The following is a 23,301-nucleotide window of genomic DNA, read 5'->3' as shown; positions in this document are numbered from 1 at the left end:
ACTCAATCTGCAGAGTGCCATCTCTGTTTGCCCTCTGTAGGGTGGCCCTGGGGACAGCGTGGTGACGGACTGGCACCTAGCCCTGTCCTGCCTTCCAGGAATTCACAGTCCAGTATGGGAGACAGACGGGTCCCCAGACAGTGATGACCCAGAATACGCAGGCTAGGGGTGTGGGAGCCCCAGAGGCTGCAGGCCTAGGCTGGGGGTGGTCCCAGAGGGCTTCCAGGAGGAGGAAGTCTCTGCGCTGGAGATTGTCGGAGGCAGGTTGTGGGAGACGCAGGTTCCGAAAGACGCTGGGGTGGGCCTGGTCCACGGAGCAGCGGCGCCCCCTGCTGGAAGAATCCCACAGTGCAGTGAGCTGGGCCTGCAGGGGATTCCAAGAGCTCGGCTTGGCCAAGTTCAAATCTTGTACGCACCCCGCTCACGACTCTAGAACTTGATTCGTTCATTCGCCCAACGAATGTCCATTGAGTACCTACTTTGCATCAGGCTCTGTTCTGGTGCCAAACATACACTGTGGACAACAGAGTCCTGCCTTCAGGAGCTGACAGGTCCCTAGGGGGGAAAAGGAACCAGTAATACGATAGTAGCTAATTGGTACTAAGTACTTCCTTCGTGCCAGGCCCTGATTAAAAAAAAAAAAAATACTGTCCACATTAACCAATTCAATCCTTGCAGACTTCAACTGTTCCCACTTTACATATTAGATAAACCGAGGCACGGGAAGTTAATTGCCTAAGGCTGCACAGCCAGTGAATGCTGGAATCACTTTGAACCCAGAACCCAATTCTTACCCAACGCGTCCCCAGCCCCGAGGATGTCATATGTTATGAAACATGTTATATAAAATGATCTTAGACCCTGAAAAGTTTCATGAACAAAATCAAGCAGAGAAATGAAGCAACGTTTTGGTGGGAAGGTGCCCTTAAAAGGAGCAATCACAGCTGGGAATGGTGGCCCATGCCGGTCATCCCAGCAACTTGGGAGGCCGAGATGGGAGGATTGCAAGTTCCAGATCAGCCTCAGCAATTTAGTGAGGCCCTAAGCAACTTAGCCAGACCCTGTCTCTAAATAAAAATAAAAAGGGCTGTGGCTGTGGCTGAGTGTTTAAGCGCCCCTGGGCTCAACCCTACGTACCCAAAAAAATAAAAATAATAAGAGGAGCCACCAGGGAAGGGCTCTCAGAAGAGGCGGCCTTTGTGAAGAGACTTGACAAACGACGGGATCGGAGGGAAGGGAGGTAAATCGAGGCAAAGGCCCGCGGCAGGCGCTGAAAGAATGTCGTCGGTCAGAGTTTTCAAGATTCCAGAGTGGCCTTTCAGGCCCCAGGTCAGGTTCGACGTGGCCGGGAGGCTGCGGGCCGCGGGAGCCTGAGGCTCTGGGATCCCGGGGCCGCGCGGGGGCGGGGCCGCAGTTCCCGCGGGATGTGGGCGGGGCCGCTCACCTGCGGGGGCGTGGCTCGCGGTCGCCCCGCCCCCGAGGAGCCGCCCGGCCGGGCCGGGCCGCGGGCGCAGCGGGCGCAGCGGGCGGCGGCCGGGCGAGAGGGGCGCGGCGGAGCGGTCCGGAGCCCTCCGCGGCAGGTGGGCGCCGGGGAGGGGCGCGGCGGCGGGGCGCCGCGGTGATGGGGCGCGGGGGGCGCGGCGGGGCCTGGCGCGCACCCTGGGCCGCGCGCCTGTGGGCCCGACGGACCGCGGCCCCTGGACGCCGCCGCCGGACCTGGGGCTCCCTGGTCCCGAGGCCCCGCCGCGCCGCGTCCTCCCCCGCGCAGGTAAACAGGGCGAGGATGGGGCGGGGCCTGGCGGAGGGAGGGGACCCTGGTGACCTGCGCGAGGCCACCGCCGCCAGAGGTAAGGTGAGGGGCTGGGGGCCGCGCTGGGGTCCTGCTGCGCCGGCGCGTGAGGCCCGAGCGACTCGGTGCGCGCGCGAGTGTGCGGGGTGTGAGTGTGGAGGGGAGATGGGCGGCCGCATGACCCCGGGACCGGGAACTTTTCTGTGATGTGACCTCTGGTTGTGTCTGTGATGGAGGGGGGTGTGCGTGTGTGCGTGTGTGTTGGGAGTCGGGCTGGTAACAGGACTTCGTGTGTGCAACCCAGAGATCATGTGGCTGTCGGTGACTTTCTGCTGGCAGCTGTAAGATTAGATACGGGTGTTGTGTGGCGGCCCTTGTCCTTCTGCCTGTAGGATGGAGTGTGTGTGCGTAGGGGACTGAGGTTGACTTCTGAGTTGTGTCACAGTGCTGGTGTCCCGGAGTTGTGGGTGAGTGTGCCCCGAGGCTGGGCTCTTGCCTGGGTTACCAAGTGTGGAGCCATGGGTCTGGGAGAGTGAGGTGTGTATGGAGAGGAAGCCAGTGAGAGTGTGCGTGTGTGTGTGTGTGTTCTCCACAGTTGCTGTGGACTGCCAGCGAGCGTGGAGTCCTCTCTGTGGGGAGTGATGTGTGGTTGGGATTGTCCTGTGCCTGGATGACAGGATGGAAGAGGAGAGCCATGTGTGGGCTGTGCCTGTGATTACTACTCTGCTGGCGGAGCCCATGAGGCTCTATATGAGCGCACGCAGGGGCTGGTGTTTGTCTCGGTGACAGCCTGAGTGATGGGTGGCTGTGGCCCAGCTGCAGCGGGGCTGTGGCCGGGCTGTGGTGCCCTGGCCTGGGGTGGTATGCGGGAGGCCGGGTCTGATTGCGGGTGGTGTGTGTGGGGGAGCGGATTGTTACATTAACAAAACTGGGTGAATACTTTATGTGCTTGTCAGGCTGGCCCTTGATGGATTTGTGTGACTGTGAATGTGACCATCTATGTGGCTTGTGTGCGCAGGGTGAGAGAGCAGGGTGTGTTACACAAACCTACAGCCCCCACAGAAACTGGAGATGGTACCTGACCTACACTAATGAGGAGAAATCCACTTACAATCTGTGAAAGTGATTTGTGTTCAGGAGAAGCTGTTCTTCAAACTCTGAGTTGTGAATTTTGATTTTTTCCTTCCTGGGCTAGCACTACACCGTGCCATCCTCTCTTGTGATGCTGCGCAGCGGCAGTGGCCAGTTGGCCAGTGGTCACAGAGGAGCTGACCAGTGCTCTGCAGTGCTATGTTGTCGGCTCAGAAGTCCAGGAGGCAGCTACACTAAATCCGTTTTCAGCTTGTGATATTTTCAGTTTACAATGGGTTTATGAGGATGCTGTGCCATCGATCATGGGGGGACATTCCTATATACAAATGTATAGCTATAGGAGAGTTTGGTGGCCATTGGACTCTGTGGCGTGTGAAGTGCACGGGACACTCTTAGCATATGTGACCATGGTCCAGCCAGCAGGTGCGGGGAACTCAGGGCTGCTTCTGGTGGACAGAGCCTGGGCAGTGTGCAGGGAGACAGGGAGCTGCCCGACCTGTAGGGCACCCCACACTGTGGGCACCCATGGCCCGCAGAGTAACTGAGATTGAGTTTGGGGCCATCTGTGTGTCTAGGTATCTGGGTGCCTGTGTGTGAGTTCTGCTGGACACAGGGTGGAGGTGGAGGGACTTAGAGGAGTGGGGGACACGAGGAGGTGTCCCCAACAGATTCTTGGAGTGTGTTTGGAGGGGCTTCAAGTACATAAGGAGGAGGTGGCCGCTCGGGGACTGTGTGTGTGAGAAAGTGAGTGTCATGGATGAGTGCAGGGACACAATTTGTGAACTCTTGGGGATTTGGTTGGATTATTGGAGGTGAGGGGCAGGGGAGTCGGGAGTCGACAGAGCAAAGCAGAGGTGTCTGTGTGGTGTTTCCGGTGGGCAGCGGGCATGGGTGTGGGAGATGTACCTGCATGTACCTGATTTCACAGGTTGCATTAGGTCATATTTCTGCAAGGAGAATGTGGATGCATATGAGTTTTTGAGTTGAGCTGTATTTTGTGGCATTGGACGTGGAACCCAGGGGCGCTCTACTACTGGCCACATACCCAGCCGTTTATAATTTTTTTTATTTTGAGACAGGGTCTCGCTAAGTTGCTCATGCTGGTCTCAAACTTGCGATGCTCCTACCTCTGCCTCCCGTGCCACTGGGATTACAAGTGTGCCGTTACACCCAGCTTGAGCTGTATTTTTAAGAGGAGAAAGTGTGTGTTGTGTTTCTAAGATAAGAATGTGTACTGTATTTCTAATGAGGGTGTGTATGTTAAGAGAGGGTATGTGTGTGTTGTGTTGTTTGAAACAAGGGAGTGTGTGAGTGTGGGTGTGTTGAGTTGTGTTTCTGAGGGGAGAATGTGTGTGTTGCACTGTGTCTTTAAGAACTCAGGAGGCATCTGGTGTGGTGGCCACACCTCTAGTCCTATCCACTAGGGAGGCTGAGGCAGGAGGATTACAAGTGGAGGCCAGCCTGGATAATTTAATGAGACCCTGTCTCAAAATAAAAATGGCTGGGGTTCAGTGGTAAATCACCCCTAGGTTCAACTCCCAGCACCAAAAGAAAACCTCGGGAGGACATGTGTGTAGTAGATGCTCCTGCGCCTCTGGTGGCCACACATTCTGATAAAGCCATCATAAATGGAGGCGGGTTTGAGAACTGTTGTCTACCCGGACCCCGGAGGCACCAAAAGCTAAGCACTGGACCTGGTCACTCACATAAAACCACACAAAATCCCCATGTGGGACCTCAACTCATTAGGAGGCTTTAGACCTCTACTGTCACACGGACAGTGACATCCATGGGCCACACCTGTGCCATGCGCATGTTCCAACAGGCGCTGGGCTGGCTGAGCCTGTCTGTGGTGGAAGGTGGAGCCCCTGTTCCCTCAGGGTCCATCAAGACCAGGAGCCACCATGCCGGCCCCCTCCTTCTCTCCCCAACTTAGAGGCTTCTCTGCTTCTGGTGCCCCAGCCCCTCGCCCTGGCCTCCGGCCCCACCCACCCTCAGTGGCCTGACTGGTTCCCAACAAAAACACCCTGAGAATGAGCTCACAGGGAGCTGCCGCCTCCACGTGCCCCGCCCCCCACGCCCAGCAGAGGAGGTGCCTCTGTTCCCAGGGCACACTGCTGGCTGGGAGCTCTGGGCAGGGTGCTAGGGACCTTGGAGAGGGAAGGGCCAGCCCCGCGAGCTGAGTGCAGGTGGGGGGATCAAGAGCCAGCTGAGTGCCCTCTTGGTTAATTACATACAGTAAAATTTTGGAATTGTCCTCAGGGCAGAGCCCTGGCTTCAGAAGACAGACAGAGGTAGACTAGAATGTTCCCAGTGAGGGCTGGCTGGGGCGGATGCAGAGCTGGTTTGGCTGGGATGGAGAGGGCTCGGAGGCAGAGACTGGCCGGGTGGGTGGGCAGAGGAGAGCGGGGATGCGGAGAGGTTGGGGTCCGACTGGCCATCCTAGTGTGGGAGCTGGGGACTGGCCTGCCTTGGCAGTGACACCCCACCTCCGCTGCCACCCCCAGGAGCAGCCATGTCGGTGCAGGTGGTGCCCCCTGGGAGCATGGGGCTGGGCTCAGAGCGCCTGAACCCTGAGGAGCTGGTGCGGCAGACTCGGCAGGTGGTGCAGGGGCTGGAGGCCCTGCGGGCAGAGCACCGCAGCCTGGCTGGGCACCTGGCGGAGGCCCTGGCAGCACATGGTCCTGCGCCTGGCTTGGAGCTGCTGGAGGAGAAGCAGCAGGTGGTGGGCCACTCCCTGGAGGCCATCGAGCTGGGGCTAGGCGAAGCCCAGGTATGAGGGGCCTGGTGGGGGCGCTCAGGCCTGGGGCTTAGACCAGGTGTGCAGGGAAGCAGGAGGGACGTGGGAGGCACGGGGACAGCAGCCGGGAGGGCAGGCTTCAGGCCACAAGTGGAGTCCCCAGGCAGCATCACGATGCCCTGAGCCAGACGGCACCCTCTGGTGGAGCTGAGGGTCTCGGGAGACTTTGGGTTACAGGGTGAAACATGAAGTGGTCCTGAGATCTGCCTCCTGGGTGAAGTCAGAGGGGTCCCCGAGCCTCAGCATCACTGCAGTCTGCGGAATCTGCAGGGCCCCTGTGGGATGCCGGGCCAGGGCTGTGAGAGGCCAGGGCAGCCCCCAGCTCGGCTCCTGACCGCCCCTCGCAGGTGCTGCTGGCCCTCTCGGCGCACGTGGGTGTGCTGGAGGCGGAGAAGCAGCGGCTGCGGGCTCAGGCCCGGAGGCTGGCGCAGGAGAACGTCTGGCTGCGCGAGGAGCTGGAGGAGACGCAGCGGCGGCTGCGGGCCAGCGAGGAGGCCGTGGCGCAGCTGGAGGAGGAGAAGCACCACCTTGAGTTCCTGGGGCAGCTGCGGCAGTATGACCCGCCCGAGGAGAGCCAGGTGCCGGGCAGGACGTGGCGGGGACACTGCCCTCCCAGAGCTCCTGAGGCTCCGCCCCGCCCCAGCACCCCAAGGCCCCAGCCTCTGTAGACCCCTCAGACTCCCTGCATTTGCCAGAAAGCCCCCCCAGCTGCTCACAAAGCCCCCCATCCTCCTCGACCCCCAGGAGAGCCCTAAGGCTTCTGATCAGCACTGCTCAAACCCCACGAGGGATTCAGGACCCAGGCTGTGTTTACCCCAGTTCTCATGGCTCTCGCTTTCCTGTCCTCCCTGTAGCGCCCCGAGTCCCCCCCTCGCCGAGACAGCCTGGCCTCCCTGTTCCCCAGTGAGGAGAGGAGAGGTGGGTGTGAGGGCCGCGTGTGACGTGGGAGCACAGCCAGGCAGGACCACAGGCCAGGCTGGGAGGGACCCCAAGTTCTCTGGTGAGGGAGGGGGAGGGGAGGGCAGAGTCAGGCGGAGGATGGGACAGGTGGCTGGCATTAGCGGGGATGACCGGCAGGTGAGGCCCGGAGCTGTGAACCAGGCAGCTCCCCACACACCTCACAGGCCAGGTGGGCACCGTTCCTGCCCCAGGCCAGGACACATCCCACCAGCTGGTTGGATGCCTGTGTTCCCCAGCTCAGAGGTCAGTGTGGGGACCAGCAGTTGCGAGGTGTCCGTGGCGCCTGAGGGGACTCAGTGCCTGCCTCCCCCAGGTCCTGAAGCAGCAGGGGCCGCGGCAGCCCAGCAGGGCGGATACGAGATCCCTGCCCGCCTTCGGACCCTGCACAACCTGGTGATCCAGTATGCGGGCCAGGGCCGCTACGAGGTCGCTGTGCCTCTGTGCCGCCAGGCCTTGGAGGACCTGGAGCGGAGCTCAGGCCACTGCCACCCTGATGTGGCCACCATGCTCAACATTCTGGCCCTGGTGTACCGGTGAGGGCCGCACTGGCAGGGCCTGTTGTTGGGTGAAGGACCTGGCATCCCCTCAACATGGAGCACCAGGGGTGGACAGGGACAGGGCAGAAGAGGACAGGAAAACAAAGAGGAAGGCAGAGATCTCGGGAGTGGCTGGGACCCAGAAGTCAGCAAGGGCCCCAACCCCAGGTGGGGAAGAGAGGGGTGGCCAGAGGCTTGGCAGAGACCTAGTGGTACGGGGACAGTCCCGGAGACTCAGGAGGTTTGGGGAGGCCTGAAGGGACACCTGGAGGGTGCCACCCACGCCTGGCTCAGCCAGGTCCCAGGACCTGTCTGGACCAGCCCAGCCGTAGTAGCCCAAGCTTGGCTGTCCCCGCCACCCCTGTGACTGCCTCACAGGGACCAGAACAAGTACAAGGAGGCGACAGACCTTCTCCATGACGCCCTGCAGATCCGGGAGCAGACACTGGGTCCTGAACACCCTGCAGTGAGTGGGCCCCCACCCGCAGGGACGGGAGGGAGGCCGCAGTGCCCGCCCCCTCCAACCTGCACCCCCCCTGCAGGTGGCCGCCACCCTCAACAACCTGGCTGTCCTCTACGGGAAACGTGGGCGTTACCGGGAGGCAGAGCCCCTGTGCCAGCGTGCCCTGGAGATCCGTGAGAAGGTCCCCTACCCAATCCCAGGCGACCCCTTGTCCTCTGAGGCTGTGACTTGGTGCTCTTCCCTTTGATCATCTGTCTCTTGGGCCCCTGTGTGGGCCTAGATCGCCCACCGCATGGCCTGCCCCCAACCTTCTAGTTTCATCTGGACTCTGCTGCCTGTGACCTCACACGCCCCCTCTCAGCCCTGCCCTCTGACCCCCTGGTTGGCGGTCTACCCCTGTATGCCACCAGTGTCTGGAGCACCGCAGCCTCTGCCCCTCCTCCTCTTTCTGTAAGCCCCACCTCCTGTCTCCCGGCATGGCAGTGCCATCATGGGGCCCACCAACCCCGTGATTCCAGTGGCTCGTGACCCCCAGGTCCTGGGCGCCGACCACCCAGACGTGGCCAAGCAGCTCAACAACCTGGCCCTGCTCTGCCAGAACCAGGGCAAGTTCGAGGACGTGGAGCGGCATTACGCCCGCGCCCTGGGCATCTACGAGGCCCTGGGTGGCCCCCACGACCCCAATGTGGCCAAGACCAAGAACAACCTGGTGAGGCGCTGCAGGGGGCAGGGGGCTATGGGGCTGCAGGCAGGTACGACAGGAGCTCCAGGGGATGAGGTGAGGGCCCTGAGGGAAAGGTCGCCTCAGCATCAGGAAGTGCACCAGTTTATGGCCAGAGAATGGTTCTAGCAAAGAGGCCACTGGCAGGACCAGATGCCAATGTCACATCTTTATTGCACCCACCGTGGGCAACCCCTTCTTAGCTCGTTACAACAGGGCTACCGTCACCCCCTACACGGCCAAGGCAGGGCGGGGCCCCGTCTGTTGCAGCAGCAGATGCCCTCTGGGCAGGCCCCAGGAGGCAGTGTGGCCAGGCTTGCACTTAAGATGGGCTGGGGGTCCTAAGAAGTCCCCAGATTACAGCCAAGGTCCCCCTGCCCTGCCCTCCCTGCAGGCCTCCGCCTACCTGAAGCAGAACAAATACGAGCAGGCAGAGGAGCTGTACAGGGAGATCCTCCACAGGGAGGGCCTGCCACCAACTTTGGGTGAGCCTGTCTGCCCTCCTCCCTCCCAAGGGCTCCTCGGTGCCCCTCTCAACATCCCCTCTGTCCCCCAGGAGCTCCTAACACAGGCACAGCTGGTGAAGCAGAACAACAGGTGAGGAGGCCCTGCTTTGGTTCCTGAGGGGGGATGGGGACTGGATGGGCCAGGTGGGGGTCAGTCACTGTCCCTGGCTCCTCTTCAGGCTCTTCGAAGGAGCAGCTCATTCTCTAAGCTCCGTGAGTCTCTCCGGCGGGGAAGTGAGAAGCTGGTGTCCCGCCTCCGAGGGGAGGGCTTGGCAGGGGCAGCAGGGTGAGTGCCGGCTCGGGGTGGCCAAGCCCTGATGGTGGTGGCACCTGCAGCACCCTCCCCCAGTCCTGCTCAAGAGCTTTCCATGGCTCCCATCTGCCCTGTGACACAGATCTAACCTAGTCCTGGAGAGGACCTTCCTAGAGGGGCCTGGACATTCACCTGTCCTTCTCTGACCCATTCTCTGCAGGATGAAGAGAGCCATGTCCCTAAATGTGCTGAATACAGAGAATGTCAGAGCTCCGGGGGCTCAGGTGAGAAGGACACCTGTCAAGGATGGAGCAGAGCCACCGTGGCAGGCTCAGAGAGGCAGGGGCTGACAGGTGGGGGTGGAGCAGAGCCCAGGACAGAAGGGAGGGTGTACCTGGGGTAGAGGCAAGGGGACGGGCGCAGTGACAACTGGAGCAGAGATCTGCTTGCCCGTCACCACCGCTCCCTGTGTCTGTCCCCAGCTCCGCAGTCGGCCCTTGAGTGAGCTCCCTCGGACCCTCAGCGCCAGTATCCAGGACATGAGCCCCCGCTAACACGGATGGGACCATGCAGCTTCTCCAGAATGGGGGGTGCCTGGGAGGCGGGGGGCCAGTGGGTCGGACATCAGTGCTGCCTTCTCCCCCGTAATTAAAGGCTATAGATTTGGAATGTCCACCTGAGGGGTCCTCTGTGCTGCTGGGACAGGGCCAGGCAAGACGAGGGCGTCACCTCACACTGCTCTGATGAGCCTGCCCCGCTCACATCTGCTGGGCGATCTGCTCGATCCTCCGCAGCGTCTCCTCCGACTCCAGCTGCTCCAGGCTGAGCAGGGACAGCCCCAGCTGATCCTCCTGCAGGGATCAGAGGGAAGTTGGCCAGGGCCTGAGGAAGCTGCTGCAGCGCCACTGCAGGGGACCAGGACTCCAGAGGCAGTGGGGACAGGAGGGCTAAGGGACAGAATTTTGAACTGGGAGCTGTCCACGAAATCCAGAAGACAGGGCACTGGGCCTCATCTGCCCTCCCCAGGCAGCTGCACAGGGAAGCAGTCACACAGCTCCCCCAGGGCCTGGCATGTGGCGCAACGAGGCGGCAGGCTGGGGGAGCACAGCTGGGAGGGAGCAGGGCCCAGGGCTCACCCGGTGGAAAGGCTGCGCCATCTGCCTCAGGAAGTACTTGGCGACCTGGACGCCCTCGTCGACGGTCAGGTTGAGGTTGGCTTCGGTGAGGTGCTCCTGGATCCAGCGCGGCAGCTTCCCCCGCTTGTCCGCCCTGGCGAACCGCTTTGCGTGGGAGGGTGGGGACAGGGTGTCAGGCCCAGGCTGCAGAAGCCTGGCCACCGCTGCCCCTGCCACCATACCCTGCCCATCTGATGGCGAATGGGGAAACAGCGGGGCTCAGAAGCCAGGGTGGGGTGCAGAGGCCCCTGAGCCCGTACTTTGTCGGCGAAGACCATGAGGCCGTAGTCCGTCTTGCCCCGGATGGCCCGGCCTACACACTGGGCCGCGTGGCGCATGGCATCAAAGGTGAGGAAGTCGTTCTCGCGGATCTGGAACTGGTCCCGCAGGTATTCCAGCCGTGCCTGGGGCCAGGGGGTGAGGAGGAGAGGGATGGGGAGCCATCCCTTCCCAAGTGCCTGTGCCCTCCTCCAGCCACCCCACAAACCACCTGTGTCCCCCCTCACGTGGCTCACCTTCAGAATGCGGCTCTGGGTGTAGACATAGGGGACACCAAACATGATGACTGCCCGCCCGAAGTGGTGCACTGTGGGCAGGGGTGAGAGGTCACGAGTGAGCTGCAGGGGGCTAGGGGCTAAGGCCCTCGCCAGGCCCAGGCTGTGGGTGGCTGGTCCCGCTAGGGAGCAGACAGGTGTAGAGGACGTGCTCTAGCGCTAGGCAGGGGAAAGCAGGCCCACTCACCGAAGTCGATTCCCTCAGACACTTTGCCCCGGGCCACTGAGAGCAGGATGGCCCCTCGGCCATTCTCGCAGGCCTGGGGGGTGGGGCAAGCTGAGTCACCCTCAGAGCCACTACCTGAGCCCACCCAGCACTGCCTCAGCCTCCCCATCCCAAACCCACCTCCTGATACTTCTCCAGGGCAACACTGGTCTCTGCCCCATCCTGGGTCTCAATGAAGAGCAGCTTGTTCCTCTGGATGTTCTCAAGGATGCCCTGAGGGGGGACAGCAGGAGGTCAGGGCTGGGGCTGGCCGTGGTTCAGGGCATGGCCATGGCTGTACCTGGTGAAACCCAGCCCTGCCTCAGACTCCTGTGTAAAGGACCATGTCTCTGGGCCTCAACCTGCCTGTCTGGGACACATGAAGGAAGGGTCAGAACTGTCCAACTTCACCGTGGTGAGCCCAGTGGGGTAGGCACATGGCCCATGGTGGCCAATCAGGACACAGGTACCCAGCCAAGGGGGTGCAGGGGCTGACTAATCCACCCGGGGCCAGTGGAGGCTTCCCCAAGTGCACACACCACACTGTAGTGGACACAGGGACAGACACAGCCAGAGACGGAGACCAGCCCCATGGTCACCTGTGCAGTTCAGTGGGGACAGCTCTTTTCAACGAATCATATGGAAGCAAATGGGTTTCAAATGGGAAATGAACCTGACCTTCACCCCACACAGCCAATGCAGGCTGCCTCAGACACAGGTGTGGAAGCTAAAGCTGCAGAGCATCCAGGAGGAAATGGGAGCCCATTTTCATGGCCTTGGGTAGGCAAGGTTTCTTAATAGCACACAAGTGGCTCTAGCCATCTTTCCTACTGTGTGGAAAGAGTCTGGCCGTGGCTCTGAGGGACAAGGCTCCTGCCCCAGCCCCAGCGCTCCCTGAAGCCTGGACTAGTGACTCCACTCATCTCACCTCAAAGAAGTGTTCTGGGCCCTGAGAGCTGGCCAGGGGCGCTCAGAGACGGGCAGGATGTGCCCCTCCCACCACCTCCTGCCATGGCCCAGTGTGGCCATGCTGAGTCCTGCCCACCGTGCCCAAGCCCGTCCTCACACTTCCCAGAGGGTCTGCAGGTTCTCCAGAGGCTTTGCCTGGAGTCCTGGTCCAGTCTTAATTCCAGAACCTTCACCCAGCAAGAGCCACACTTGCTTCCCATGTCCACAGCGAGCACTATGTGCTGGAGGGACAGTCACAGGGGTAAGCCAGGGCACCAGGAGCCCAGAGGCTGCCACGGGTTGAGCTCCAAATCTGGTGGGGACGGAGCAGGGCACAGAGGCGTGTGGGGTTTATTTTATGCACATTCCCGTGTTTTAGGCCATTTGTCACCTGACACATCGGCACTGAAAACAGGAAGGACACCCAGGCAGCACCAAGAGTGAGGAGAGGGGCTTCCCAGACGGGGTGCACAGTGGCTGGGCGTACCTGCTCGTACCAGGAGGCCACAGTGCTCTCCATGTACTGGTAGCTGGTGAAGAAGGCCACGATGCCATCAGGGACCACAGCAGACATCTCCAGCAGGAGGTTTCCATAGTTCCGGATCACGGCTGTAGGGTCAGAGGTTGGGCCCCCTCCTGGCGCAGAGCCCCCTCCCGCTCCCGATCCTGAACTTGGGGTTCTCAGCAGCCCCGAGGCTGTCTGAGGGCTGCTCACACACCCACCCCCTTCTCCAGATCCAGCCTCCTGAAGCAGGCGTGGCCTTGTGACTTGTCACAGCCAATGAGGGCAAAAGTGGCTGCGTCACTTCCGGGTGAGCAGCTTTAGGAGCCCGTGCACAGTCCACTACGATCCCACCAGAACCCACAGAAACCGGCCCCACAGGCAGCATACCAATATCTTCCCGGGTCTCAAATTTGGAGCTGATGGCCACCTGGTCATTACCCCTGCCGATAATCTGGAGAAAGCAAGAGGTCACAATAAAGGAAGCAGCAGCCACTGTCACAATGTATGAGTGCTTACCCCGTTACTGTCATTCAAAGCTTTTAATAGATCCAGTGTCACTAGGTGAACCATTAGCTACCTGTATTGACGCTGCAATGCTACCTGTTACAGATGACCTGAGCTCAGGGAAGGTGAGTCACCTGCCCATGGTCACACAGCAGAAAAAGAACCGACCTGAGCCTGTCCATGCCTCCAGCCAGCAACTAAGTCCAGCCCACCGCAGCTGCTGGGCTAGATGGTTCCAAAACACTGCTCGCCACCAGTGCCCCTGCTGGCCGTCCTCACAATGCTACCATGCAGCTGGTGGTCACTACAGGGCCCCAGTCCCTGAAGGGCAATTCCAAAAGCCAAAAAACTATTCGGCAAAAACTGCACTGACCAGAGTCCACTCAGAGGCCAACTCACCCCCTTCATGTGACTCTTCAAAAGCTTTTACAGGGCGGGGCTGCAGCTCAGTGTCAGAGCGCTTGCCTAGAGTGCCCGAGGCCCTGGGTTCCATCCCAGCACCAAAAAAGGAAAAAAACCTTCTAAAGCCTGGAAAATTCCAAATTCCAAAATATATGCGGACTCTGGGCTTCAGAGCCTGTGACCTGAGGCCACTTACCACAGAGATTGACCCAGAGAGAAGGCTTACCTACCCAGGTCACAGCTGGGCAAGAACTGGGCAAAGCCACGTAAGCGAGATGCGGGCTACATTCGTGTTTTACACTCTCTGAATCCTGTCAGTGGCCCTGGGAGATCAGGGAGGAGGCATTTCCACTTCACAGATCAGAGCCAGGCACAGTGGCACAGGCCTGTAATCCCAGTGGCTTGGGAGGCTGAGGCAGGAGGATCAAAAGTTCAAAGCCAGCCTCCAACTTTAGCAAGGCCCTAAGCAAGTCAGTGAGATCCTGTCTCTAAGTGGAAAATAAAAAGGGCAAGGGGGGGTTCAGTGGTTAAGTGCCTGGGTTTAATCCCTGGTACCAAAAAAACAAGAAGCGCAGAGGAGAAAACAGGCTTTGCGAGTCAGACACACAGGAGCAGGCGGAGCCCACCTGGGCACCCCATCGGACAGCTCTCCTGCCGGAGGAGGGGCAGACAGCCCCTAACCCCATCCTCTACACTCACCATGGGGCACAGACAGACCCGGGCCAGTGTCATTGTGAAGGTTGCCATGGTGACAGGATGGAAGTCCAGGATCTTGGGGTAGATGTCCAGTGGGGACAGTGTCTGTAGGAGGGATAGAAGAGGGATGTCATCAGACCAAGGAAGGACCGAGAACCCCATGGTGGAGGACTGGAGGGGCCAGGGAAGGGTCCTCACCCCGGAGGTGATGATGACAGATTGGAAGCGCTCGAACACAGGTTTGATGGCCAGGGAGGCGTCCATGCAGCTGTGGAGAGCAGACCCGGACAGTGAGGGCCAGGCGGGGAGGGCGGGGCCTGCCCTCTGTCTGTCATGCCGGCTCAGGCCCAGGGTCCCACCTGAAGTGCAGGATGGGGTTGGCGATGGTGGGGGTCCTGTCATCAAAAGGCTCAATGATGATGGTAAAGCCTGGAGGAACAGGCAAAGGCCGGTGAGACCCTCACAGAGGTCACCCGTCCCGTTCCCACAGGAACTTGCTGGCGACCAGTCCCTGCCCCAGGGGCAAATGGGACCGAACACCAGTGGTCCAAGCCCCAAACGCAGGCACCTGAGCGCGAACACCCCAGCCTGCCTGCTCTTTGGGGCGACCTCCGAGCAGTTCCCGAGAGCACTGAGCTACGTCCTCGAGCTGTCCTGGGAGGCCCACTCAGCACCCACGCACAAGCCGCTGCCACAGCCCTGCCATCCGGGCCGTTGGCAAGCCCACCGCTCTGCCTCCCAAATGCCCCTGTGACTGACCACCTCCACAATCCTGGCCAGCCGCCATCTCCTCCCTCCCAGGCCACCATGCTCCCTGCTCACCCCCAGGATCCAGAATTGCCGTGGGACCCAGCATGCCGCCCTCCCCTCCTCCCTCACCAGCTCACCCTTCCCACTGCCTCCCACAGGCAGCCCGTGCGGCCACTGGAGCCCTTATTCAAAAGTCGGCTCCTAGGACAGGGTGGCGCGCTTGGTGGAGCGCTAACGTGTGCGAGGCCCTGGGTTCCGGCCCCGAACTGCAGAAAGCAGCTCCTCCAGAGGCTGCCCCCACCGGCCACAGGGACACAGCAACACCGCCCGTCTTTCATAACCAGGCCTCCTGGACTAGGCCGTCTTTGTTTTTGCTACTGGTTTCCCCTCCAGAATATCGCTCCCAGCAGGGCAGGGGTGAGGCCTTTTTTGGTTCCTGCTTTCACAGTGCGTCGCCAGGCTTTTGTTAAGCAAATAAATGAATGAAAGATTTGCATGTTGTTTCACTTATTTAAAAAAGAAATCAAGGGCTAGGGATGTGGCTCAAGCGGTAGCGCGCTCGCCTGGCATGCGTGCGGCCTGGGTTCGATCCTCAGCACCACATACAAACAAAGATGTTGTGTCCGCCGAAAACTGAAAAATAAATATTAAAAATTAAAAAAAAAAAAAAAGAAAGAAATCAAGTCCTCTGTGCCTGGCCCTGTGCTGAGGACACAGTAGTGACCAGAGACAGCCTTAGCCCTGCCCACAAGGGCTCCTGGTCCAGGGGGGAGAGAGAACTCCCAGAGAGCAATGATTCAGAGTGGAGAGGGCTGGGCCAGGGCAGATCAGACAGGTGGCATGGTCCAGCCTTGGGCTGAGGGAGGGACGGAGGGGGCACAGCTGCTGGGTGGAGACTGAAGATGGGAGAAGCATGTTCCAGGTCAGTGATGTGAGCCTCGGTAGATGGGGAAACGGCGGGAGGAGGGACTGGGGGAAGCGTCCAGTGCTCATGGCAACAGCCCTGGTGGGAGGGCAGAGACTCTGCTCCTGCTGAGGCCCAGCGCAGGGCAGGGCAGCAGGTCTGACCTAGTTTCCTATAATCCCCAGGGATCAGGCTGAGCCCTTGGTCAGCTAAGGAGCGGAGGGAACCTGGCTGGCTGAAGCCTTCAGAACATCCCCCTCTCCCACAGGCCAGAGGCCTGAGTGTCCTCACACCACTAACGCACTCCCCATCTGGGCCTCTCCTTCCCATTTCTCTCTAAACCTACCTTTCTCTGCCTCACCGTCCTGCCTCCTCCTCTCTTGCTCGGTACCTGCTGTCTACCCCAACGACTGCCTCCAGTCCCTGCCAGAATTTTTTTAAAGCACTAATCTGACCTGGCACCTCTCTTGCTCAGAACCTGCCATGGCTCGCCACTGCCCTCTGTTACAGTGACCAGCTCTTGCCATGCCCTCAGGGCTCACCTCGTTCTGCTGCCCGCCCCATCCTTCCCCACTCTGTAGCCAGAGGGAGGCTCTGCGAATACAAATCGGAGCTCGAGGCCTGCTCAGCTCCCAGGGACTGTCAAAATAGAGCCCAGCCTCCCAAGCCCAAGCCTTCAAGGCTTGTGTCCAAACCCCTGCCAACAACAGTGGAGGCTTGTCTAGGACCCCGATGCCAGCTGCCAGGGACTCAGCAGATGCAAGAAGAGGGGAGCTTACCCTTGGCGTAGGTGCTGACCAGGGTGGCGAAGTTAGCAAGTAGAGTGAGCGGGGAGAAGTCGGCCAGGTCGGCGATCTCCAAGGTGTGCAGGAGGGACCGCAGGCGCTCAGCACAGAACCTGTGGAGGGCAGGGCCAGGGGCAGAGGGAAGGACAGGCTCAGAGGCCCCTTTTCTGCTGTCAGAGCTTGTGGCCGCATGTGTCTCTCCTGGCAACCGGGTGTTTCATGAGGCCAGGAACTAGATCTGTTCCAGAAACTTCTGTCCTCACCTCGAACACTGGCACATTATGCTGAGCCTCCACTTCGTGATGGCAAACAGAACATGGCCACTTGTCACACATGCTCATGGCCTCACTGGCAGGGTCTACTCAAAACAAGACCCACAGCCACACCCAGTCACATCATTAATCCCGCATGACCACAGGTCTCGAGCACACACGCACACACATCAGTTTCTCCTATCTCTCAGGAACCTTGGTGACACTGTCACAGTCCCCCATACTCAGAGTAACACAACCACACGTGTACAGCCTCACATAGACTGTGTCAACCACACAGACACACAAGGCCACCTAGCCAGTCACACACAGGTAGGCCTGCAGTGCTTGCCCCGGAGGGACAGGTCCGGAGCAGGAGCACCTGACTGGAGCCTGGTGGCAGTCAGACTTTAAACATGCTGCAAGCCTGCCTTTGACCCCAGGCTGGCTCAGGTCCCTTAGGCTCTGTCATCTGCACCTGAGGGGATCACCATGTCGGGGATATGTCTGTCTCTTCCACTGGGTCACAGCCCCATGAGGGTGGTGGAGGCCACCTCACTCACTTCCGCACCCGGGAACACTGAGGCACTTGGGGAACATGTGTTGAGTGGCGGAGCCCCTCTTCCACCCTCACAAGTCCCCTACCTGGGGGAGAGGCACAAAGCCACACCAAGAGCTGCCCCACTCCCTTGGGGACAGAGTAGCCAAGCCTCTGAAGTTCTATAGAGCTGGTTTCAAAGTTACAACTTAGCACATGCAGTGCTCAGCCTGGGTAATGGCATCCTCTCCCTGAGGCCCATGTCCTCATCTGCAGCGTGGAGACATCACACAGGGGATGTAGCTGAGGTAGGGAACACGGAAAACTTGGGCTTTGCTGCCCTCTCCTTTAAGCAGCACAGAATCTGTGAAGTAAAGACCACACCCACCTTGACACCCACCCACGTTACAAAGACACCGAGCTTCAGAGAAACCAACGATTTGCAAATCCAGATCAGCAAGGGAAAAGTTCCGCGCCCCCTCTGCCAATTCTTGAGTCCATTATCTGCTAGCTCCATGCCCCAGGGGTCTGAACCCCACTAAATGATCCCCGAATGCACCTCTGGGAGGCCCCAGCCCCGGCTTGGGGGTGAAGGAAGTGTGGCACGGTGACTCCCTGTAAAGGAGACATGCATCTGGGGGCCCAGGGCGGTTTCCCAGAGCTCCAGTCCTGCTGGGCCTCCGGATTCTGGTCTCAGCCTCCATCACAGCCTCTCTCCGGGTTTGTCCCACTGGCTCCAGGCCGGGCTGCAGCTCACGGAAGAGCACCCGCCTACATGCTGGAGGCCCTGGTCCCTCCCAGCACCAAGAGCATCCAAAGGAAAAAAGCATCAATACTGCTCCCTCCCACCCCCTCCACAAACAGCGCCTCTGGGAAACTGTCTTCAGGCAAATTCCCAGGTCCAGCTGCACTGCCTGCCAGGCCCGCCCAACACAGCCACCCAGAGCCACTCCATCCTTGCCCAGCTGGACTAGCCAGCGTCGTTCCTGACACTGGCAATGTGGTGACCCACGGAGCAGGTGTGGACAAGGCCTGGCGGCACGTGGCTGGGATCCGCCCCAGCGCCTGCAGGCACCAGCTCCCCACGCGGGCCTCACCTGAGGGGCTTGCGCTGGATGCACACGCGCTGCGCCAGGCTGCTCAGGAAGGCAGGCGGGCTCTCCTGGACCACGTGCTGCACGCGCAGCCGCCACTTGACGAACTCCAGCAGCCGCCGCAGGAAGCCGAGGAAGTGCTCAGCCGTGCGGATGGAGCCGGGCACCGCCTCTGCGAGACAGGAGGGGAGAGGAGGGTCAGCGGGCACGAGGCGGGTGGGCAGGCGGGGCGGCGGGGCAGAGCACGGCTCACCCTTCAACACCTCATCGGGCAGCACAGGGTTGGCCAGGTGGGCGTCGGTCTCCCGGGCAGCACTGGCCTCCCGCAGCCCCTCCACCAGGCGGCGGTACTCATCGCGCAGGCGCTGTTCGTCCGTCTCCTTGATCCTGCAGGGAAACGGGTAGGGGTCTAAAACTGCACCCCGTCCCTCCGGGCTGGTGGTAGGTGGCCCGGCAGGCACCAGGCCTCCCAGCTGCTCCCTCCTGGCACCTGAGCACCGTCTTCTGCAGGGTCTCCAGGTTGCCCTGGCACCTGTCCAGGGTCCGGCGGGTGAGGTTGACACTCATGGAGTCAATACAGACGTTGTCTAGAGAAGAAGGGGCGAGGGCTGGGCTGCGGCCAGCAGGGTGGAGGTCTGGCCGGCTGCCACCACCTTTGTACCCCGTCTCCCTCCTTACCAATGTTGTGGGCCTCATCAAAGACCACCACGGCCTTGCGGGCCAGCTCCTTGGACACCAGGTCTGCTATCTTGGGGTCCAGGAGATAGTGGTAGCTGTAAACCACCACGTTGGCGTGCAGGATCTGGGGGAGGAGGACAGGGTGCTCTAGCCTTCGTGACGCCCTCCACTGACACATTCCTGCCTCACAGGCAGAGGCCGAGGACACAAGGAGACAGAGACAGGTGCGCAGGCCCCAAAGACATAGGCTCCCACAGGCAAGGCTCAGAGGCACAGGGAGAGATGCCAACAGACAGACACGCACACAAGCAGACAGACAAGGGATAGGCAGCCCACAACCCTCACACCCACACTCTGCCCACCCCCACAGCCTCACTGAGTAGCGGGCGAGGAAGTAAGGGCACCAGCCCTGGCGCCGCCCCAAGGCCTTCAGGTCATCCAGGTTGTAGATGCCGGCAGGGAGGGGTGCTTGGCGCCCATGGGCGTCGAATTCCTGGGGTGAGGAGAGGGTGGCAGGGGTCAGCAAGGCCGGCTGCCCTGAGCATCCTGGCCCTCCCAGCCCCACTCAGCGGCCCCCAGGCACCTCATAGAAGCGGCAGTGGGGCAAGCTGGCGTCCTGTTGGTATTGCGCCCGCACGTAGGAGGCCGTGAGGCTGTGGCATTTCCCATCAACATCTTTCCCAAAGCGCAGCGGTGTCACCTAGGGGCATAGGGGATGTCTCAGTCCTGAAACAGGCTCGCCTGGACTTTTGGACAATTTGAACCTCAACCTGCTTTATTATTGGTTAACATACCTAACTTACTGCAGGGTACAGACTGCAAGCACCGTCACACTCCCGACTACCCCCGTGACTGCGCCTGTCTGAAATGCTTGGGGCCAGAAGTGTTTTGGACTGCAGATGCTGTTTGGACTTTTGGAATGTTTGCATATACATAATGAAATATCTGGGGATGGAACTCAAAGTTTAAATGTGCAATTCAGTTGTGGTTCATTTAACATACACAGGCTGTTTTATACAGTCCTTTCAGTATGTCTGCACTTTGAGTTTCACCAATCATACAAAGTCAGGTGGAGAATGTTTCACCTGTGATGTCATACTGGCACTCAAAATTGTTGGTTTTTTTTTTTTTTGGATACCGTGGATTGAACTCAGGGGTACTCAACCACTGAGCCACATCCCCAGCCCTATTCTGTATTTTATTTAGAGACAGGGTCTCACTGAGTTGCTTAGTGCCTCGCTTTTGCTGAGGCTGGCTTTGAACTCATAATCCTCCTGCCTCAGCCTCCCCAGATGCTGGGATTATAGGCGTGCCCCACTGTGCCTTCATCATGATATATATTCTTTTATATAGAATATAGATATATATTCTTTCAGGTCTTTGTACACGTTACAGGTTTCAACTGCACCATCTCAGTTAAGGGCTGGGGGATATAATTCAGTTGGTAAAGTGCTTGCCTGGCATGCACAAGCCCTGGGAAGGAAGGGAGGGAGGGAGGGAGGGAGGAAGGAAGGAAAAAAACATATATACAGCTAGTAAGTTTCAGAGTCAGGAAGTCAGGTCTCTAGACTCCAGGAGCTGGAGGAGTCCACTCACCTGGGCCATGAATGAGGAATCAGAATTTGCAAGAAAGAAATTCTGTTCATGGCAACCTTCCTGAGAAATTCTCATACTTCCTGACAGCTCTTATCTTGGGACCTAGGACTCATGGTTGGAGGGAAGAGGTCCCTCGACCCTGGGACTTAGGACAAGAGGAGGGAGTGGATAATCACCTCAGGATGAATGCACAGGTTCTTGCGGGAGCTCAGAGCCAGCCCCAAAAATGGCAGCTTCTCATCTTCCTGCTTTTCGTAAAAATTGAGCAACTTGCGAAGCTCCTCAATCACCTGCTCAGATGGAGGAAGGGAGGGGCTCGGCTTCACTGGAAGCTCCAGCCCCTGCCCTGCCAGGCCCCAGCCTCTCTCCAGCATCCCAACCCCGTAAGGCTAGGGAGTGCAGCCATCAGGACACCAAAGACATGGGGTCCACCCCAGCCTACCTTCTCAATCTCTGGCACTGTCCTCGAGCAGTAGATGAGTTTCGTCACCTCCAGTGGATATGCCTGCCAAGGACGAGTGTGCTCAGTCCCGGCCCAGCACCCTCCCTCCTCCCAGGCTCAGGGGCTCACTTACCCGCTGGTAGGCCATAATCAGCGCCAGCAGGGACACTGTCTTGCCAGTGCCTGAGGGCATCTCCAGGACTCCATGACCCTGTGTGTGTGGGGGCAGAAAGACAGACACAGGCTCTCAGAACCTGAAATACAAACTCTGGGGACCCTCCCTCAAATGCCACCAACTGAGAATGGCAGGACAATACAGCAATTAAGGTCTGCACTCCAGGGGCAGTGAGTTTGCACCTCATTTCTGTCACCTCCTTGTTGAGTGGTCTTCGATAAGCATCTTTTTTTTTTTTTTAACATTTATTTTTTAGTTTTCAGCGGACACAACATCTTTGTTTGTATGTGGTGCTGAGGATCGAACCCGGGCCGCACGCATGCCAGGCGAGAGCGCTACCGCTTGAGCCACCTCCCCAGCCCCCCCCCCCAATAAGCATCTTTAACTCTCTGGGCCACAGTATTCTCACCTCTAAAACAGACCTATTAATGTGCCCTTCTCAACATGACAATGAGGATCAGTGAGAAATTTGTGGGTTAAATATTTGGAACAGCATCTAAAGTACAGTGAACCCTTTTTCTTCTAGCTTACAAACCTTCCACAGACTTACTCTGTGCTTAGTGCTGTTTCCACATATCTTTGCTATTTGGAGCCAAAAAAATATTTGGTTATGGGGAAGCTGTTGTGTGTGCAGCAGGATGTCCAGCAGTGGCTATGGCCTCCACCTATACCCGATGCCAGTAGCTCCTTTTCTCCTGGGATGACAACCAGGAATACACCCAGACATTGCCAAATGTCCTCTGGGGGTCAAAATCATTCCCATTTGGGAATTCCTGCCTTTTGTGTATTAAGTTGCATAACCCTCACAACACCCGAAGAAATAAGTACTGTGTGCGCACACATGCCCTGCACGGGAGGCTGACGTTCTCAGGACCCAGGACCTCACCCATGCTAGGAAAGTGCTCTCTTCATTTTACAGAGGTGGAAACCATGGCAAGAGGTTAAATGATTCGCCCAAGGGTGCATGGCTGAGAGCCTGTGGGTCCAGCATTCAAAACTGTTAGTACCCACTCTGAAGTCTATATATTGGTAAGCACTGGAAAACTCATCCTTCAATCAATGTTAGCTGCTCCATTATTAACCGTTATTGTTTTAGCTTCTTGATTTTCTTTTTCCCTGGTATTGGGTGTTTGGACCCAGGTCTTATGCATTCTAGACAAGAGTCCTGTCACTGATCAAACCATTATTGTTTTAGATAACAGGAGATTTTAGAGTCCTGGATTCTTGAGGTCCTCGGATTGACTTTTTTTTCTAGTATCGGGGACTTAACTCGGGGGCGCTCTTCCACCAAGTTACATCCCCAGCTCTTTTACAATTTTTTATCTTGAGACAGGGTCTCGCTAAATTGCCCTGGCTGGCCTCGATCTTTTGATCCTCCTGCCTCAGCCTCCCGAGTCGCTGGGATTACAGGCGTGACCCACCACGCCCAGAGGGTCCTGGATTTTTAAAACCCAACGACCTGCAACCTCGGCATTAGATCCCCGCAAGGCAGCCCTACCCGTCAAGTGGGCAGCGCGGGCCGGACCCACCCACCTTGGCGTCCAGCGTGCGTTTGAGCTCCAGCATGTAGGAGAACTGCTCCGGGTAGATGTAGTCGTAGGGGAAGTAGACCAGCAGCCCGTCCACGTTGAGCCTGGCGGCGGGGGCTAAGGGGTCAGTCCCGTCCCCTCAGCCCCTCTCCAGCCTCCACACTCCCCCGCCGTGTGGTCCGACATCCCCAAGTTTCCCAGGAGACCCTCGTCCCCCTCGGCGTCTCCTCGCTACAGTCTCCTTACTGCCCCGCCGGTCCCCGCAGCGACTCCCACCCCACTCCTCCAGTCTTCCCTCGCCCCGCCGGGTCCTGAGGCGCGCCCACCGGACCCCCATCTTCCTTCCATCAATTGTTCCTCCCGTGTATCCCCCCGCTCTCGATCCCGAACCGCTAGCCCCCACTACGCTCTCACTTCATGGCGGCGGACGCGGCGTGCCTAGGCGCAGAC

At 59.1% G+C, this 23,301-nt stretch overlaps 2 protein-coding genes across 5 annotated transcripts in view; one reads left to right on the top strand and one right to left on the bottom strand.

Annotated features, from left to right (window-relative positions):
* The window catches only part of Klc3 (kinesin light chain 3), a 19,539-nt gene extending 9,746 nt beyond the window's left edge, over positions 1 to 9,793 (top strand). The window contains exons 1-13 of one of the 3 annotated variants that reach the window (XM_046455799.2): positions 1,497 to 1,580; positions 5,389 to 5,654; positions 6,029 to 6,259; positions 6,536 to 6,599; positions 6,955 to 7,174; positions 7,556 to 7,643; positions 7,720 to 7,821; positions 8,176 to 8,349; positions 8,756 to 8,846; positions 8,918 to 8,958; positions 9,047 to 9,153; positions 9,341 to 9,404; positions 9,603 to 9,793. In XM_046455799.2, coding sequence (XP_046311755.1) covers positions 5,397 to 5,654; positions 6,029 to 6,259; positions 6,536 to 6,599; positions 6,955 to 7,174; positions 7,556 to 7,643; positions 7,720 to 7,821; positions 8,176 to 8,349; positions 8,756 to 8,846; positions 8,918 to 8,958; positions 9,047 to 9,153; positions 9,341 to 9,404; positions 9,603 to 9,674 — 1,512 coding nt within the window. In that variant the 5' untranslated portion in view covers positions 1,497 to 1,580; positions 5,389 to 5,396 and the 3' untranslated portion in view covers positions 9,675 to 9,793. Of the gene's footprint in view, positions 1 to 1,496; positions 1,581 to 3,707; positions 5,176 to 5,388; positions 5,655 to 6,028; positions 6,260 to 6,535; positions 6,600 to 6,954; positions 7,175 to 7,555; positions 7,644 to 7,719; positions 7,822 to 8,175; positions 8,350 to 8,755; positions 8,847 to 8,917; positions 8,959 to 9,046; positions 9,154 to 9,340; positions 9,405 to 9,602 lie in introns of those variants that run through there. The other 2 variants (XM_058582954.1, XM_046455800.2) reach the window with 2 other exon arrangements.
* Positions 8,516 to 23,301, bottom strand: Ercc2 (ERCC excision repair 2, TFIIH core complex helicase subunit). Of its 2 annotated transcripts, XM_046455797.1 has the most exons (23): positions 23,266 to 23,301; positions 22,856 to 22,955; positions 21,281 to 21,358; positions 21,148 to 21,210; positions 20,882 to 20,995; positions 19,693 to 19,809; positions 19,486 to 19,602; positions 19,110 to 19,233; positions 18,922 to 19,018; positions 18,685 to 18,818; positions 18,435 to 18,603; positions 16,543 to 16,661; positions 14,469 to 14,538; positions 14,308 to 14,377; positions 14,113 to 14,214; positions 12,895 to 12,958; positions 12,490 to 12,611; positions 11,196 to 11,288; positions 11,037 to 11,109; positions 10,811 to 10,881; positions 10,556 to 10,699; positions 10,257 to 10,400; positions 8,516 to 9,971 (listed from the first exon to the last, which is right to left on the bottom strand). In XM_046455797.1, exons 1-23 carry the CDS (start codon positions 23,268 to 23,270, stop codon positions 9,879 to 9,881), a joined length of 2,283 nt encoding a protein of 760 aa, XP_046311753.1. In that variant the 5' UTR covers positions 23,271 to 23,301; the 3' UTR covers positions 8,516 to 9,878. The 2 variants fall into 2 exon arrangements, 1 of the variants encoding a protein (XP_046311753.1); XR_009227910.1 differs by lacking the exons at positions 8,516 to 9,971; positions 10,257 to 10,400; positions 10,556 to 10,699; ... (4 more) ...; positions 12,895 to 12,958; positions 14,113 to 14,214 and adding an exon at positions 15,423 to 15,492 and having other exon boundaries at positions 14,362 to 14,377.

Source organism: Marmota monax, unplaced genomic scaffold (genome assembly GCF_021218885.2).
Source record: "Marmota monax isolate L192 unplaced genomic scaffold, Marmota_monax_Labrador192_F-V1.1 WCK01_AAM20220418_F8-fsc00149, whole genome shotgun sequence".
Classification (NCBI taxonomy): domain Eukaryota; kingdom Metazoa; phylum Chordata; class Mammalia; order Rodentia; family Sciuridae; genus Marmota; species Marmota monax.
The sequence above is the reverse complement of the archived record's forward strand: the minus strand, read 5'-3'. Positions and strand labels throughout refer to the sequence as shown.